General features: G+C 40.1%; 1 protein-coding gene across 3 annotated transcripts; it reads left to right on the top strand.

Moving 5' to 3' along the window:
- Positions 1–4,304: 4,304 nt before the first annotated feature.
- Positions 4,305–15,997, top strand: LOC110047203 (protein DD3-3-like). Of its 3 annotated transcripts, none has more exons than XM_089292151.1 (10): positions 4,305–4,351; positions 6,758–6,913; positions 7,321–7,410; positions 8,387–8,717; positions 10,146–10,364; positions 11,603–12,026; positions 12,398–12,454; positions 12,735–13,018; positions 13,305–13,349; positions 14,389–15,997. In XM_089292151.1, the coding sequence occupies exons 2-10, from the start codon at positions 6,761–6,763 to the stop codon at positions 14,724–14,726; spliced, it is 1,941 nt and encodes a 646-aa protein (XP_089148277.1). In that variant the 5' UTR covers positions 4,305–4,351; positions 6,758–6,760; the 3' UTR covers positions 14,727–15,997. The 3 variants fall into 3 exon arrangements, with proteins under 3 accessions (XP_089148277.1, XP_089148278.1, XP_089148276.1); XM_089292152.1 differs by lacking the exon at positions 4,305–4,351 and adding an exon at positions 6,119–6,169; XM_089292150.1 differs by lacking the exon at positions 4,305–4,351 and having other exon boundaries at positions 6,749–6,913.
- Positions 15,998–18,004: the final 2,007 nt, after the last annotated feature.

Below are 18,004 nucleotides of genomic sequence, written 5' to 3'. Positions count from 1 at the left end.
AATATGTAATGCGTAGTTGTGTTGGTGTGCTGCAGTCAGAACTGCCAATGCGCGCTTTGAGAAAAAAAATCTAATTTCACAAATGTCGGCTAGTAGGAATATGAAATTTGTACGATACTTAAACTTTTAGAGTGGAGTGGAAAGAGAGTACTACTCGAGCTCAATATTGATTTTCCGTGCGCTACTTGGACAGCTTGTAATGTGCACAGTCAGTATCGGTTACATAACGCTGAAAAAGAAATAACTTAAAACATTTCACTTTGAAAGAAGTTGACCAAAAGGACTTATTACTCATAAAATTACTTAAAACCATTGAAGGGCACATAAACAAAAACAGTTATATTTAGAAAGGTGCATTTTTTATTGCGCACTAAGTTGAAGTAACTAACGACAATAAATAGAACTGCTATAAGGCGAAAGATTTAGACCTTCGTCGCTTTTGGTCCCTTTGAAGTCCTTTTGAAAGCATCCCTATGTTGCCTGTAAAATTCAATGATATCAAATGAGTAAATACTCTTACAATATTAGTATGTTATAGTTACTCATTCGCTACAATAAAAGTGCGTGCACACTAATTTTAAGCCCACGCCATCAAATCCGAAAACGTCGAAAAAACATTTATGCAATAGACTAAAAAAAGTGTCGCCGCTATTTGTATCCTATTTCTTTTATAGTGATTTCTCTGATTCTTTGCTTGAAGGAAACAGACCTCCGCATTCCTGTAAATTTAGGATTTATTTAAAAGGGACTTGGTGTAGCAGATAGGCACGGCAATGTGTTTTCAATCAGGTCTTTTCTTCGCTTGACGAGTGCGGTGATTGATAGCATTGAAATAGTCACTACTGTTTTATGTTTTGCCTAAAATGTCATTTGATTTGTCTTTTTTGATGCCGATTTGTTATTATCTGCCTCATTTTCACCATTAACGACTCGACCTTGGGGATTTACATTCGAAAGAGAAGTTCAATCGATATCATTTTAAAGACTTATTATGGCCGCATGCCCTAAGGACGGGAAGAGCTGTCGAAAAGCAAATTTCAAAGTTTTCGTGCCTCATTTAATCTAAATTAAACGAAAACCATTAATATAAGACGAAATTAATCATCAAATTCAAACGGGACATTGACCACCATTAGAACTTAAACACCACAGGCATTTTCAAGATCTCACACGCAAAACTCGATTTTAAATCACCGTCTGCAATTTTTAGCTGGGTCGTTCGTGCTGTTACCGGGACAAAAAAACTTCAGCTAAAACACCGACAATCCATTACTACGCCTTCCAATAACATGCGGACTCACAGGAAGCCCTCACATCCCTTTAGAATATGAATGAAAGATTAACCATGGACTAAGGTCCGGTAATACGGGCAACATTTTCCTTCAACTTGTCTCGCAACATTGTTGCATTGCAAGTCGAAACACATTGTTGCGCGTATTACCACGTTTGTGACCAACTTGTCTCGCAGCAAAATACAGTGTTGCAAGTCTGCAGAATTCCACAGGTATAATTGCTTAATCGTGTGTAAATAAAGATGGCGCCTTTTTTAACATAATTTAGCATTTCGACGAAGTTGCACTTCGACTTCTGGCCATCATTTTCTTCTTAATTTTCCGTGCCAGCGAAGTTTTCTCAGTATGAAGCTCAGTGTCGTTTCAGGTAGCTAGGCGAAAAGTTGTATTTTTGCGACAGTTCTTCCAAGCCTTTTGCCTTTTTTCCTGCTTGTTTTGAAGGGACGAACGAGGTGTCCCAAAGACTATGATAGCTCTCGAGGTCTTTGTACAGGACAAATTTATGACTTTCCGAGAGTTACTGGTCTACTTCTAATTCACGTTCGCCTTCACCGTCCGCCATGTTTTTTTTTATTTGCCGCGCTTCGCGACAGCCAATCACAAGCATTGAATTCAAATTTGTTGTGAGACAAGTTGTAGTTTCAGTGGTAATACGAGCAGCAAAACTAAAATTTGTTGCGGAAAGTAGAACTCGAGTCTACTTTGCGCAACATATTGCCTCAACTTGCAACACTGTATTTTGTAGCGAGACAAGTTGGTCACAAACGTGGTAATACGCGCAACAATGTGTTTCAACTTGCAATGCAACAATGTTGCGAGACAAGTTGAAGAAAAGTGTTGCCCTTATTACCGGACCTTTAAAACCTACCTATAATAATTATTATCCTCGGTGAGCGATCGGCTCCTTCCGAGAATTTCCGAATTTTCCCGCCCGTCCCAGACTTCCGCAATTTCGGTTCCATACTCCGCACTAGCAGACCGCGCGCGTATTCAAAATTCAAAATGGCCGCCACAAACACAAAACACGCGCGATAAAGGTAGGTTAATCTTTTATTCATATTCTAAACGGATGTGAGGGCTCCCTGTGCGGACTCTAAAATTGAAAGCTCAACCGATAAATGCGTTTTTCGCTACCATCAATCACATGTTCGGCGGCTCCTTCCAGCTTCCGAATACTGCCGAGCGCGCGGTAATCACATCATTGAGCACAGTTCAGACAAAGAAACAGTGCTTGGCAGTAGTCGGAAGCTGGGAGGAGCCGCCGAACATTTGATTGACGGTAGCGAAAAACGCATTTGTCGGTTGAGCTTTGAGTCCGCATGTTATTGAAAGGCGCGGTAATGACATCGGCATTTAAAACAATTTTACAAACACGTTACATGTATTAGTCAGGTCAGATCACATGTAGTCCCGCTAATTACTTCACAGCTAGCCGTTCATGGTTAAAAATTTAAAGTTCGTTTGTTTTGCAAACTTAGTATGCACGATAGAGTAAATTTATTCCTAAAGGTATGATGCTAAGACAAGTTACATGCATTTCAACAGAAAGCGCTTATTACGTAATGTTATAGTTTCGCTACTTTGCTGCAGTCAACTTTCGAATGCGCGCTTTGGAAGAAACAATTCTAATTTAAGAAAGGAGCTCTAAATACATTTAGAGCTATTAAGGCTGCTTCCAGGATTGCGAGAAAACAAAGGAGTGAAAACAGTCCACCACTCAATATAAATTTCTGTTCGCTAGTTACAAAATTCTAAAAAGACACAACTGAATAAACAATAATTCGAAACACTTTGCTCTGATACTAGTATATGCGCGCAACATTACTGAAATCATTTAGTTTGTGATAATAACTGTTGCATTGACAAAATATTTATCCTATGAATGATAAAAATTAATGCTACATTTTACATCCTGGTTTCGATTTTACACGGAAGGGTTTCTCGTTTTTAACTAGGAGGTTGCCCAGTAGTTTAACAAGGCCGCGAAACTTACAGGCTTGCTCTTGCGGTTTAAAAAAAAAAAGAATTCTCATTTCACTGAAATCGTCCTGATAATCTTCCCCACAATATAAATTTCTGTACGCCAAGTTTGCATGACGCTAAAAAGAGATGACTATCAGCGACTCACAACATCAACATACTTAGTGAAAGTGCCTGTACACCAAGCGCGCGGCATAAAAACGATTGATAAACAAATAAACACAAGAGCATCGACAAAATAATTATCCAATGAACTATAAGTATTAATTTCTTTTACAATGGTTCGTTCTCTCTAAAGGATTTCATGTTTCAATGGAGAGGCCGGCTGCATGCAGAGATATTCTACATTTGAAACTCAAGGTCTTGCTTAGAATCACATTGTCCACATGTCAAGCATCATTAGTTCTTTATTCATAAAACGAAACTCCCTATACTCCGGTAAAAAATGAATGTGTATATGATTGTTATTTCAAGTGTTTGGTTGCTTTTTCAAGTTTTTATAATAACATTATTTTACAAGTAACATACATAACGTAAAATGAGAGTAATGACCTAGCTGTCGTTCTTTCTCAAAAGCTGTGAAGATGTAAAGTTATGCTTCGTTTTAATTGTGAGGAAATGTGATTTTCTTTCATGAAGCAACATTGCCTGTGGACTTTGGTTAGTCAGTAATAGCAGCTCAATCTTCCTCGACAATCGGGACATTCTAGTGAAATATGAGGCAGAAATAATCACTAATCAGCGTCAAAAGAAATAAAGAATGATCTTTTAGCGAAGATATAAATCACAAGTGACCATTTCAATGTAGTCAATCACCCTGGTTGTCAACTGCCTTCAAAAAAGCACGCGAGTTAACTAGGGTTGTGAAAAAGTTTTCGTGTACGGAAGGTGCTTAACGAAAATGCAACTTATCACCAAAGACGAAGTGTCAAAGACCACCAATAAGAATAAATACCGCAATGACAGCTCATTTCTCACGCAAATGCGATTTTAAATTACAGTCTGCATTTAAGTCGGTTCATTTCAGGCTGCCCGTTTGTCAGAAGAAGACGAGTGCCGGGAAAAGTTTGAGATCTAAGGTAAGATGACTGTATTTCCGGTAAGTGCAAAACAGACCGCCGTTTATGTAGTTAAATTTTATATAGTTAAACTTCCGACGTTTGCAATCTCAAGAATCATAACAGAGCTTTACTAAAGGTATGCTTTACGCTGCTCATACAAAGTACACGCATTTCAACAGAAAGCGCTTGTTATGTAATGCATAGTTGTGTTAGTTTGCTGCAGTCAACTTTCGAGTGCGCGCTTTGGGAGAAACAATACGAATTTAACCTAAATACATTAAGAGCTATTAAGGCTGCTTCCTGAATTTCGAGAAAACAGAGGACTGCAAAATGTCCACTTCTCAATATAAATTTCTGTACGCTAGTTAAACAATTCTAAAAAGGAAACCACAGTATAAACAATAATTTGGACACTTTACTCTGAAAGACTAAAGCGCACGTAAACCAAAACAGATTGAGTTAAATTGATAAAGGTGTGTTGAGTTGCAATAGGCGCTGTTCAGGAATTTTTTCATCTTGCCTCAAAAATTTTGCTAGCTCAAAAATGTTCTTATGAAATTAAATAGAACTGTGATAAGGTGATAGAATAGATTTACACCTTCAACACATTTGAAGTTCTTGCGAAAGTAATGGCCGTTGTTGCAGTCAAACTTAAACAATATTAAATGAGTAAATAAAAACGAAAAACTTACCATCAAAACAGACCCACAATACCAATGTCTGTATGTGCGAATCATGAAATCCAAAAAACCCGAACATTTAGTATGTGATAATAAGAGTTGTATTGATAAAATATTTATCGTATGAAATATAAAAATTAGTGTCACTTTTTGTATCCTAGTTTCGATTTAACACTGAAGAATTTCTTGCTTTTAACGAGGAAGGTGCGCAGTCAACAATATCGCGAAACTCACGGTCTTGCTCTGGCGCTATTGAGAAGAAAAATTCTTAGTTCACAAAAGTCGACCTAATAATCTACCCCTCAACAGAAATTTCTTTACGCCAAGTTGCATTCACTAAGCACGTATCATAAAAAACGAAAGGCAGATAAACACAAGAGCATCGACAAAATAATTATCCATTAAACTACAAAAATTAACGCTGCCCTTCTTTTCTTAATTCCTTTTACAATGGTTCAATCTCTCTGAAGAGTTTCACGATTTAATGGAGAGGCTGGGGTAAACAGGAGGGTCGATATGGTTGTTATTTTCAGCCTTTGGTTGTTTTTTAAAGTTTTCATAAGCGTTCTACAATTAACATTATATAACGTAGCATGAAAGTAAAGGGCTGTCGTTCTTTCTCAAAGCTGCGAAGTATAAAGTTATGCTTCGTTTTAATTGCGACTAAAATGTGGTTTTGTTTTATGAAGCATCATTGCTCATGGGCATGCGTCTTTAATTAGTCAGTACTAGCACTTCAATCTTCCTCGACAATCAAGACATTCTGGTGAAATATGAGACAGATAATTACTAATCAGCGTCAAAAGAAATAAAGAATGATCTTTTAATTAGTCAAGACATAAATCAGAAGTGACAATTTCAATACAATCAATCAGAGACCTGACATACAAGTTCTGATCTTGTGAAAGCACTCGCCGTTGCCGTGGATGTGAAAGAGTTTTCTTACATTCCGCCGCGAGCTAAAGGAAATCAATTTCACTGCAGTTAATCACCATAGTTGAAATGTCAAAGACCACCAATAAGAATAAAATACCGCAATGACAGCCCATATCTCAAGCACATTAGGATTTTAAATCACAGTGTGTATTTAAGTCGTTCATTTCGGGCTGTACGTTTGTCAGAAGAAGACGAGTGCCTGAAAAGTTTGAGATCTAAGGTAAGATCACTGTATTCCTGATAAGTACTAAACAGACCACCGTCTATATAGTTACATTTTATGTAGTTAAAAAACTTTCAATTTTTTGAAAATAAGAATTATACCAGAACTTTCCCAAAGGTATGCTGCTCACACAAGCTACGCGCATTTCAATAGAAAGCGCTTATTATACAACAAGTATATGGTGTTTTGCTGTCAACGTTCGAGAGCAAACTTTGGAAAAATGCATTCTAAACTTGCTACCTTGGTCAGAGAAAGTTTTATTTATTGTAATATATTTATTGTTAAAAAATAAGTTAATCGAACCAATGGAAAGTATTTTGAAGTTGGAGAAGAGCACAGATGGTTGAAATCAACTGGCAATTTTGCAGAGCTGTTCATCCACCGATAACAAGTGTGTCAATAGACTGTTTTCGATATATCAAAATTCAGTTTGGCGGTGAGGCTTAGAGGACACAAACAAAGGGAATTGAACGACATGTTTATTCATTTCTTTTGTTTGTGTCCTCTAGGCCTCACTATCAAGCTGAATTTTAATATATCGACAGTGACCTGTTAGCTCATATTTGGTTCTTTTGTATGAAACAGGACATGAGGAGCATTTTCATATGGGGCTGCCTCCTGGCTGCAGTTATCGGACCATGCATGGCGGACATGTACTTGCATTTTCCACCGGGATCTAATAACCGTTTAAACGGTGCCGACGTAAATGTCCATAACCGAAATAGATTGTTTAATTCGCAGGTAATATGCAATAATATCACAGTTTCTATTAATGTTTTGCTTTAGGCACACCGTACCAAATTTTTGGCAAGGCTAAGAGAGTCTCGAAGTACCTACCAATTTAGTTTCTTTTTCTTTCTATAAATGATGTCGGAACGTCTTAGAAACTGAATATTTCGAACTCGCATTTGAAGTCTCGGTCCCACAATTGAAGAAGTCAAAATGTCTCGCCCTTGCAAGGAAAAACGTTAGTCTCGCCTTTTCGCAGTCTCGCGTTTACTCCACTCACCACCCCTACAACGGGACTGCTATTTGGTCTGTTACTCTCGAAATTTGCTAACAGCCATTCCAACCATTCCAAATTCAAACTCTAAACTGTTTATCGACATCAGTTAGTTGGTAAGTACATCATTCTTTACTTGATTTAGAACAATGACAAGTGTGGGTACAATGTTGGAGACAACGCAGACACAGACCCAGGAGCAACAGCTATACCAGAGTACAGACAACTACCAATGGTAAATAACAAGTAGTGACAGAATGTTTTCATTTTTACTTAATTCTTGGGCTGGCTCTTACCACATTTAATCTGTCATTCATTTTTTCGTTCATTTGTTTGTTAATTCGTTCTTTTGATAATTCATTAGCTAGCTCGTTTGTTCAATTGTTTGTTCGTTCTTCGCTCGTTCGCTTGTTCTTTGTTCGTCCGGTCGTTCACCCATTCAGTCAGTCCGTTGACTGGTTTGCGGGTCATTGATTGGTTATTTAATGTCAATTAATTGATTTATCGGTAGTTCGATCCGGGGGAGGTTACTCCCTTGTGCAAGCTACGTAGGTATAAGCGGCACCAGAAGGTATGATTTTGAAGCCGTGTCGGCCAAAATTGGGTATAGATTTTAACCATTTTGGTCTGATATAGGGCATGGTTCGTGCAGTATGTCCTTAATTTCGGTATGTTGTTTAGATAAAATAAGTTCTGTTACGTGATATTAGATATCGGGAACTTTGAGGCCCTTCTTAAATGTTAACGCAAATAGAGAAGTGTACTGTTAACAGGGTATCGATATTTAGGTCAGGTTCGAAATAGCAGCTACCCCCTTTTGGATTAACAAAAAAACAAACAAACAAAAAAAAAATGAAAAAGATTGTCAATGTTATGGCAGAAATAAAGGCAAATACTCTGGACAGGAACCTCATTGTAATTTAATTTCTACTTTGTGGCATTGCTAGCATTTATGGTGTAACAGTTTTCAATTATTAGGTCTCAATTCTCAAAATGCAACATTTGTGGGAGATGTCCCATTGATTCTGCAATTCCAAGGTACCAGCCAGCCCCCTTGAAAAATCCTGGATCCGCCCCTGAATAGGGTGTAGAAAATCACATACTTTGGTCTGAAAAAGGGCAAGGGCTTCAAGGAACACGCCTCACACAACTACCAAAACGTTTGGAGAGTATCAGGGTCCGGGTTGACTGACTGATTTTCTATTTGTTAGGAGTTCTACATGAGCGGATGTGATGAGGAAAAGCACAAAACTGAAATAGAAATCATGTGGACGAATCAACACGGGACCGGCCCAAAGACAGATGACATGGTGGAAACACAAGTTATCTTACAGTACATGTGTCAACCGTACCCCCAGGGCAAGATGGCTTCTGATAATGTGGACAGGGAGTTTGAATTCCATACGATTCGCAACGGCCAATCAACTGCCAGTCAGTCTTTTGGAGACGGAGGGAGAGAGGACCAGTACGTTTCAAAATCCTACGGAATTCATGAACCTTACAATTACTATCAGGCATATTACCGCAGGGAAAGAAATAAAGGTGAGACAGTAGTATGAAGGAAACCTAAATATAAAGCAATGTTATGCACCTGTCGACTGAAACCCCCTATCCCTCCCTACTCCGGGAACACATGGAGCCACGTTCTTGTCAAGAAACAGTGTTCCGGTCAGTGACCAACTCGTTCATGTCACAATCTGTACAGTCGACTATCCCCATTATCGCTCTGCAGTCCTAGTCTGTGCTTGTCCATTATCTTTTCTTATAATCCATCGCTCACAGTTTTCCTTGAACTACGCTCTCGGAAAGTTGTTCGCTTCTCGGAACAGATAATGTCCGCGGACAAATATCCGAGCATATCTTCGCGCCAAATGGAGGCTATTATTTATATAATTTCGGTTGTCGTGTACTACTTTGGCGTTCATGTCTCCGGTGACAAGAAGCACATCATAGATGTCTCTACTATCCAGCAACACCTGTAGTTTCATGTAGAACTCATCCTGCACTCTGCATCTTCTGTAGGTACATAGGTGTAAACAACGGTCAGGTTTTTATGTTTGGAGAAGTACTTCGCGTTAATAATCCGTTCACTTACTGGAGTCCAGTCCATCAAGGCTCTTGTTGCAGCTTGTGACATCAGGATGCCAACTCCTTCCCCGTGGTTGTTGTCGTCTCTTCCAGAATACATGGTTTCTCCCTCACAAGTTGCACTCTTCCCTGTTCCATCAAGTGTGTTTTACTAATTCCTATGATTTCAAAACCTCCACTAGTCATTTCTCTCCCGGTCCGTGCGATGTTCCCACTTCTGTACAGTGTCCTTACGTTCCAATTTCCAATCGTCGCGGCGTTTCGTGGATGCACGAGTCAGTGACCTATTTGGCTCAAGGATCTCCTCTCATGCGTCATAATACCTCCGTTAAGGAGAGTAATAGACACATTGCTCTCAAGAATCGAATTAGCTCTGTTTGTGGTTTCAGTAATAATGTATTTTTTTCCAATCCGGAGGGCCAGGGTTTTTCTGTTAAGGTTTCCTTCCCTTATTAAACGACTGCAGTGTCAGTACTAATGAGCTCTATCTGCCCAGGTTTAAAATCAGAGTTTCCCTCTCCTATATATGTGACTTATTGTCCCACCGACTGGCTGGAAAGGGCTTTTGGGGCGGCCTTGGTTCGTCCATAGATTGCATGTCTTGGGACACGTGGAACTTTTGCAGGAAAATGTCGGCGCGACCAAACACCCCTCTACTCCCTGGTTTGATCACCGCCATTTGGTCCACAACTGCTCATTTGGCATGCGCCTTATTCACAACTAGCCTCCGTCTCGGTCCATAAACACGCAAAAAAGAACTTGGCCAATATCCAGCCATCTTAACCTCACACTTGGTCAATAACCCATACTTATGGATGCTACTTTTAAGAATTCGTTCTAAGTACAAACCTTAATTAAAAACACGTTTTGCTTATGGCACAGGTTTATTCACCGCTGACCAACACCTCGGAGATGATCGGCCGTTATACACACGTCAAAACGCTGGTGGAGCTGTGTATGGCTTTGAAATCCCCGAGGAACGTGATTATTTTCCCTACTGGGGCCCCAGCCCGTGGAAGGACATTGCTATCATGGTCAGCGATAAAAAGACCGAGGATTTGATGAAGGAATACGTCAACAGTATTCATTATGGACATAAATGTGAGTTTGACTTTTAAGGTTTTTGTCATGTCAATACCATTGCTTGTTGTCGCGTCTGTTTTCATCGTTGGTCCTGTTTTCAGACTGATGTGTTAAAAAGTTCTACTCCATTTTGTCGTCTCAAAGCCTTTTGTTGCCAACTGACTAACAGCTTCAATAAAATTCATAATACAGAAGTCTTCTAGTTGTTTGGTCAGCGCGACGGATATGGCTGACTGAAAAGAATCGAGGGAGCTGTTTAACTATAGCTGAGGCGAATAAAATTGGAAGGTTAATTGAAAAAACATTGCAATGCACCAGATAAGTGTTACAAAAATACGAAGCCTTTGACTTATTGTACCTTGACCTAGCTCGTAAGTTAGCCTGAGACCGTTTGAGCAATCATGTTAAAAATTCTGTTCCCAGCAGTCAATCAGAAAAGCATGAAACACACGGAAGCGACAGGGAATCATATGTCCATTGGTTTACGTTACTTTTTCCACGCTGACCACCGGTTTCACATTCTATCACGTCTTGTGATTGGTTCATTACACAATTTGTGTTACTATGATTGGCTGTAATAGGCCATTTCCGAGTTGCTTTGTGGCTCTGTTTCAAAACGAGTCTTGGTGCAACATTTTCGCTTGAGGACTCGTTTTGACCCGGAGGCAAATTAAAGGCAACTCGGAAGTGGCCTATTGATTATGCTGATATTAGGGAGTATAAGTAACTACGACGGTGACATCGAGGACAACGTCGATTAAAAAGTGAATTTACATTTTACCTTCGAATCTCGCGATACTCTAAAGTCATTTAGTTTGTTTCTCCCAACCGAATAAGGAACACAGCGTAAAATTCGAAATATAACTTTAAAAAATTATCCGTCCTGGTCCACGTTCTCCGCACAACGCACAATTTGGTCATTTCACGTTGTTTTTTTTCGGCGGACGGCAGAGAAAAGTACCAAGAATTACAACGCACGTGCACAGCCATTGTTCATTAAACCTTTTTGTTTAAGCCTGGCTCACATGACTTGTGAGATAAGCATAACACTAGTGAAATAAGCATAGGCGCAAGCACAGGAAAAATGAACATGTTTCTTTCTCTTGTGTTTGTGATCGTGCTTATTTCACTAGTGCTATGCTTATCCCACAAGTGTGAACCAGGCTTTCCCGTTACCGTTCGCGTTTTAGTTTTCTTAAACTCCCTATTACATGTAGTTTCAGTCGCTAGTTTTTTCTTCAACCTTTCTTTTACAGACATGTGTGTTATGCCAAACAATTTAGAAGGTATCACCTGTCCACCACCCAACGGGCAAGATAATCCCGCCTTCCAATGCATCGCTAAATACATCACCGCGGAGTCATGTAAAGCCGCCGGAGGAACCTGGAAAAAATTCATTGCTAACTTCTTGGAGAAAACTTCCGGAGTGTTGAGCACCTGCCATGATGTGGGAGAAATGAAGCTGGCAAGAGGTATACCGTACGACGCACACAAGATCTCACAAGGAGCTGATAACAAGTTACAGTATGTTCTCCTTCACAAACCCCCGGATGTGATCTACGCCCCATCCACCGTCGTTAACCACAATGGAATGAGCATGGAGGGAAATTTTTCGACGTACAAGTGGAAGGTTCCTTGCTTCCCGTCCAACACGACACAGCGTTGTGTGTTGCGGTTGAGGTGAATCAAACTTCAATTCTTTCCACCAACGGTCTAACATTTCCTTTTTATTCTAGTCTCGAGATTTCTTCACATCAACCACCATACTGGGTACCCGAAAACCCTACCTCAATGAAATCAGCTAAACACACTTCTTCGAAATCGTTCAAAATTGCAGTGAAAGTAAAACATTTTCCAACACCTGCTCCATTCTTATCCTGTTAATTTCCCAAATAGTACCGATGAAAGAAGCTAGCTATTATTTTAGTATCTGTCATGTCTTGAAAGGTCTAATTGCACAAGAGAGGCCAAACGGTGTGCGAAACCTCAGGCACAATTTCTCCCATAATGAACCTCTCCGCTAGTAAATAACACATATATATTTTTCACAGATACAACATCACCACTGATGACGTTCCACGCGAGTTTAATGCCAGCAACAATAATGAGTAAGTCACGGTTTATGTTATAGTCAATAAAGTGGTAGAGATGGCATAACATCTATCTATCTATCTATATATATGTGTGTGTGTGTGTGTGTGTGTGTGTGTGTGTGTGTGTGTGTGTGTGTGTGAATCTATTTTCACGAGTAAACCTGGAGAAAACCGTTGCAATACTCCCCACGGGAACTGTTCACGGAAGCCCGTCACCCATTACCTGACCATGACTCGCGTCTCTGAGTTCCTAGAACTTTGAAAGTACCACAGCTATTTATTTTTGCTTTCGCAGCATTACGCCTAATCCAGTAACGAAAGCCGTTGACAACACAACCGATCTCCAACTCGCTTTGAACACGGCACAGGTCGGACGAACATTCCAGGACAGAAGTCATGTCTTCATTTTAAAACCACGAAATCATCTGCCTCTGAAATATCAGCATTCCAACATCTACTACATTGGAGGAATGGGAAAGAGAGGAAACATCGTACAGACTTACCCGGCCATGGAATATCGCTTCACTCCTGAACGTACTACAGTTACGACAGAGGATGTGTTGTGTTTTGTTTGGTCAGGTGAGAAAAAATATTTAAATGCAGATTAGTGCCAGTTACTGATTACCGTTTAAGTTTAAGATATTTCTCACCCCTTCTCCCTCCCTCAAGCCCCCCCCCCCCTGTTTCAGTAACATCCTAGTCAAAACTCTGTGAACTTGGTGAAATGCAAACCTTAATGTGCTTTCCCCTCTCTAGTTAGGTCCAACGCCAGACAATTTTTTGTAAGCTAAGGGTTCATCGTTATTCCATTTCAGGTTACAAGAAATATAACACTGACAGTTCTATTGTTGATTTCACATTTTAGGTTCCAACAACAATCCGTCACACTATGCTGGACAAGGACAACATAGTAAGAATCCCGAGGGGTGAAGGTCTCAAATATAAAAGGGCAACGATGCTCGTCAGAAAATTTGATTTAAACCCATAAAGGAGAGCGACCTGGGCGTGGCTGGAGCTTTCTTTGACCCCTTTAAGACAGACAGACACGAAGAGGCTACAATGGCCTATGAGAAAAATAGTAACGCTTCGTCTTAACTATAACCTCTCATCGGGCTAGTTTTCACTCTCTTCATTAACTATTAACTCTCATCGGGGGAGAGATTCTCAGGTTTCATAAAATCCTCAGACCTTCAACACATCCGATGACTATATGAGATTATGTAATAATATTGCATAATCTGACAAAAAGACTTGTTGGAAAATTGGATTTTTTACCCACCAATATGGGCGTGGCTTGAACTTTATTTGACCCTTAAAAACAGACAGACACAAACCCTAAAATATAAATAGTGGCGTTCCGTCCTAAAGACCCAAAGCGAGATCAAAATCCGTGATTTACACCCCTAAGATAGATGACGGGCATCCCCGTCCATTCAGCATGTGACCCTCCACCCCTGTACGCCCCCACCCCGGGATATTGAAATAACTATTGAGAAAGTATTGTATTTGTGCAACTATCAAAGTAAGGGGTGTTTCCTCTGTGGAAAAGTTCGCTGTCCCTTGCAAAATCGAAAGAGTCAGGTAATGTAAATCTTATTTATAGTGGGTCATGCAGTTAGCTATACAAGCACTAAGCTTAGCTAGTTTACAGGCATACCACTGAAACAAAGGAAACAAAATATTTTAAACAAACGTAACATAGTAAAAAATCTGAACTGGCAGGAGGCGCGCCAGTTGGCTATTTACAAAGCGTGACCGTAGATTTGAGCTCGGGACTACCGAGAAACAAATCCCGCTAGTGGCAGGGTGGAGACCTTGAACCCGGGACCTCCGGATTATAAAACCAGCGCCCTAAACCACTCGGCCGCGTTGCTTCCAGAGTAATCAAAGAGAAGAGAGGAAAAAGGAATGCTAATATACAATTTGAAATTGGTTGATCTTCGTCTCAGGTACTGATCGCACCAACGTTTGTTGGGTAAAGGAAGGATGCAGCTATCTCAAACCAAAAACATGCTCCAGCCTCCCTCTCGAAGTCGTCGACCATGTTGATGAATTCGATGCTCACAAGTTGAATCTTCATCTCAACACGGGATGTTTCACGGGGCAAGTGCAACATCACGGTCAGGCCACTCTTCAGAGTCAACTGGACAACGCCCCAGCCTCCTGCAACCCGCCATGTTTCCGCATCACGAAGCCTGGGGAGTACTGCTATATGAGCACGCGCAACAACAACTTCTCCAACCGACGTCACATCGGCAAGATCACTGTTACCGAGGCTGCCAAGTGATCTGCATGTCTGCAGTTGAAATCATTTGTTTCTTGAGGGTTCATGTAGTTTTAGGTTTTAAGCTGTGGGATTATTGCTTTTGAACTAATACAAGCCTAAGGAATCTTGTTTGTAGCACTCTGCATGTTTGGAGTTGAAATCTTTCATTGCTTGAGGGTATATGGAGTAAATTAAAGCCCGGTTTTTAGTTATGGGTTTTGTCATTAGACTAAGGAATCTTATTTGTAGTACTCTGCATGTTTGGAGCTGAAATAATTTCTTTCTTGAGGGTGTATGTAGTTTAGGATTTTAAGCTGTGGCATTATTGTTTTTAAACTAATACAAGCCTAAGGAATCTTGTTTGTAGCAATCTGCATGTTTGGAGTCGAAATTGTTCATTGCCGGGTGTATGGAGTGAAACCCAGATTTTAGCTGTGGGTATTTGTCATTAAATTAAGGAATCTTGTTTGTAGTACTTTGCATGTCTGGAGATGATCGTTCATTGCTTATAAGGGTGTATGTGGTGTAGGAGTTTTAACTGAAGGGTTGTTGGGGGTTGTTGCTATAAAACTAATAGAAGCCTAAGGAATCTTCCATTTAGTACTCTGCATGTATCGGGTTGAAAGAGGGTTTATGTAGCAAAGCCGGGTTTTTAACTGTGGGGTTTTTGTCATTAAACTATAGAAGCCTAAGGAATCTTTTATTTAGTACTCTGCATGTATAGGATTGAAAGAGGGTTTATGTAGAAAAGCCGGGTCTTTAACAGTGGGGTTTTGTCATTAAACTTATATGTAAGCTTAAGGATTTTGTTTGTAGTACTCTGCATGTCGGGAGTTGAAATCGGTTATTGTTTATAAGGGTGTATGTAGTAAAGCCGGGTTTTTAATTGTGGGATTTTTGTCATTAAACTATAAAAACCTAAGGAATCTTCTATTTAGTGCTCTGCAGGTATGGGGTTGAAAGAGAATTTATGTAGTAAAGCCGGGTTTTTAACTGTGGGGTTTTTGTCATTGAACTATAGAAGCCTAAGGAATCTTGTTTGTCATGTATGGGGTTGAAAGAGAGTTAATGTAGTAAAGCCGCATTTTTAACTGTGGGTTTTTGTCATTAAACTTATACAAGCCCAACGAATCATTTTTGTAGTACTCTGCGTATATGGAATTGAAATCGTTCATTTCTTAAGGGTGTATGTAGTACAGAATGTTTAACTGTGGATTGCTACAATTAAGTGAAAACAAGCCTAAGGAAACTTGTACTGTTTATGGATTGGGGAATAAAGAAAACTTGCGGGATATTGAGTTTGTGTATTTTCTTTCAACAAATATTTGTCCTTTTAGCGACATTGCCGTTGTCATATCCTTTAGTGAATGTATCACCTATTTCTCCTCTGACATTTGCAAGATTGCCTCGACCAGATAATAACTGTGAGCAAAGAGCGATCTCCTATAGTGACACACACCCTAATGAAGTGACATTTCCTTTCCCTCCTACTTGAAGTAATCCCAAGACACGACTCTTTCTGGCGCTGGTCAAAATTCAAAGTCTGCTGGCTGACGTTATCCTCATCCCAAGGTGCTTTGCAGCTGAGTTGAGCCCGCGAACCTGACGGCGCGGGGGTGGGGGCGGGGGGAATCGTCGTACCTTTTAGGGGTTAAAAAGCAGATTTGGTGCCTCTTAGGGTGTTCACTTTCAAAAGGTCCCACAGGGTCCCACAGGGTCCCACAGCAGTATCCGCGGTATCCGCCGCTGCGGGTATTGAGCCCAAAACTGTCAGTGTCAGTTGAGTGTTGCTCTAGAATTGGTACCTCTTGCGGTGTAAAAAATTTCAAGCCACACCCACAAAACAGGGTCTTGGCACCTCTTAGGGGTTTTATTCAAAATTTTCTTCGAACACTCCCTTCCCGGAGAGATAGCGGCAAAGGCACACCTTTGTTCTCCCTAGCGAGCACAGTTTGGCCGCTCGAAATCCAACACATAACAGACCGCCACTGCGACCGGTTGCACTAGCTTATCAGATCTTATCAGACTGCTCGAACCACTTCGCCATGATGCTTAGTACAGCGTGCTCAACAACTTATCTTTGAATTGAATAAGGCGTGATTTCTGGATAGGGAATTCTGTGCCAAAACAAAACTACACATGAAATGAAAACAGATTTCGCTTAGATTCGCCAGGGGTCATTATGGCTTCGGCCCTGATAGAACCAAAAGCGCCGCGTCTGTTTTCCTCTGACAGAATGATCAACACGGCTAAGGTCTCGGTCAGCTCCTGTTTCTGTTGTCTGTAGTGAATGCCAGTATCCGGTATATGCAAACGATGCATTGTTTTTCAGTTGCTCTAGGGCAGCGAGTAAATGATTTTCTCTAAGCTTAGTCTTTTATCCTTTTGTGAAAAGTTGGTTACAAATTAATGATTATGAAAATTGAACTAACTTTACGGTTGAAGTGCTGGTCACTTTTCACTCTACTCAAATCAGATTTCTTAGTACTGGAATTTCTAATTTCTTTTGTTCAAATCTAGAAAATAAATACAAATTCCTAGTGTCTACATATCGTTTTGTTAATTATTCATGCACCTCATTAAAAACAGGAGTGACCTCGTCCCTAAAAAACTAAATGCCAGTGTTTAGCCTTTACAGGTAGAGCAGCAGCATATTTCTTATCATACTGTACCTGATGTAATCTAATGTAATCAAAATCTTCCATGTAAATTGTTTCCCCGAGCCAACAAAGATAATTGTTGTATTGTTGTTAGTAAGTTGTCGAGAAAAGTAGGTGCATACTGAGCTTGCGTGGAACAGTGGGCTTGGGCAGCTGTTAAGGATCTGGGGTAAAACAGAAATACTGTTCTATTAGGAAAAAATGTTTCCCCGTATAAACAGACCCTCGCTCTTCTCTTGCGATGGCAAAGGAAATGCGAATGAAAAACAAAAGTTCAATATTACAATAATTCACTCAATTTGTACAAATCAGTTTCTTTGTTTATCTTCAACAAGTCGTTAGAAAATGTTTCTAGCACCTTAACTGATGTGAGTGCCCCATTTAAGACGACAATTCCGTCTTGTTACCGTGATTACAGTCTCCCAAAAACATTGACAGTGTGAAAAATGGCTTATAATTGAATGAAAATCTAATCTAAGCTGCATACAGATGGTTCATTCTTTAGCGATATTAACCGCTGTCATGGTGTTTGTGGAAGAGTCGTGTGTGAAATGGAGATGCCTGCTCTCGCCACCTACAAGAAATTAGATAAAAAAGATGAACTTTTTATTGTTCCCTTTTTCAAGCAATTATTACTCA

The sequence above is a fragment of the Orbicella faveolata genome, unplaced genomic scaffold, assembly GCF_042242905.1.
Source record: "Orbicella faveolata isolate gen_17 unplaced genomic scaffold, um_ofav_v1 contig_24, whole genome shotgun sequence".
Classification (NCBI taxonomy): Eukaryota; Metazoa; Cnidaria; class Anthozoa; order Scleractinia; family Merulinidae; genus Orbicella; species Orbicella faveolata.
This window is presented reverse-complemented; position numbering and strand designations above follow the sequence as displayed.

Excerpts from the sequence above, each read along its gene's own strand:
- LOC110047203 (XM_089292150.1), top strand. The coding sequence starts at position 6,749 with ATGAAACAGGACATGAGGAGCATTTTCATATGGGGCTGCCTCCTGGCT. Across the intron at positions 10,365-11,602 it reads TATTCATTATGGACATAAAT|ACATGTGTGTTATGCCAAAC; the intron begins GTGAGTTTGACT and ends TTTCTTTTACAG. Across the intron at positions 13,350-14,388 it reads TGCTGGACAAGGACAACATA|GTACTGATCGCACCAACGTT; the intron begins GTAAGAATCCCG and ends TCTTCGTCTCAG.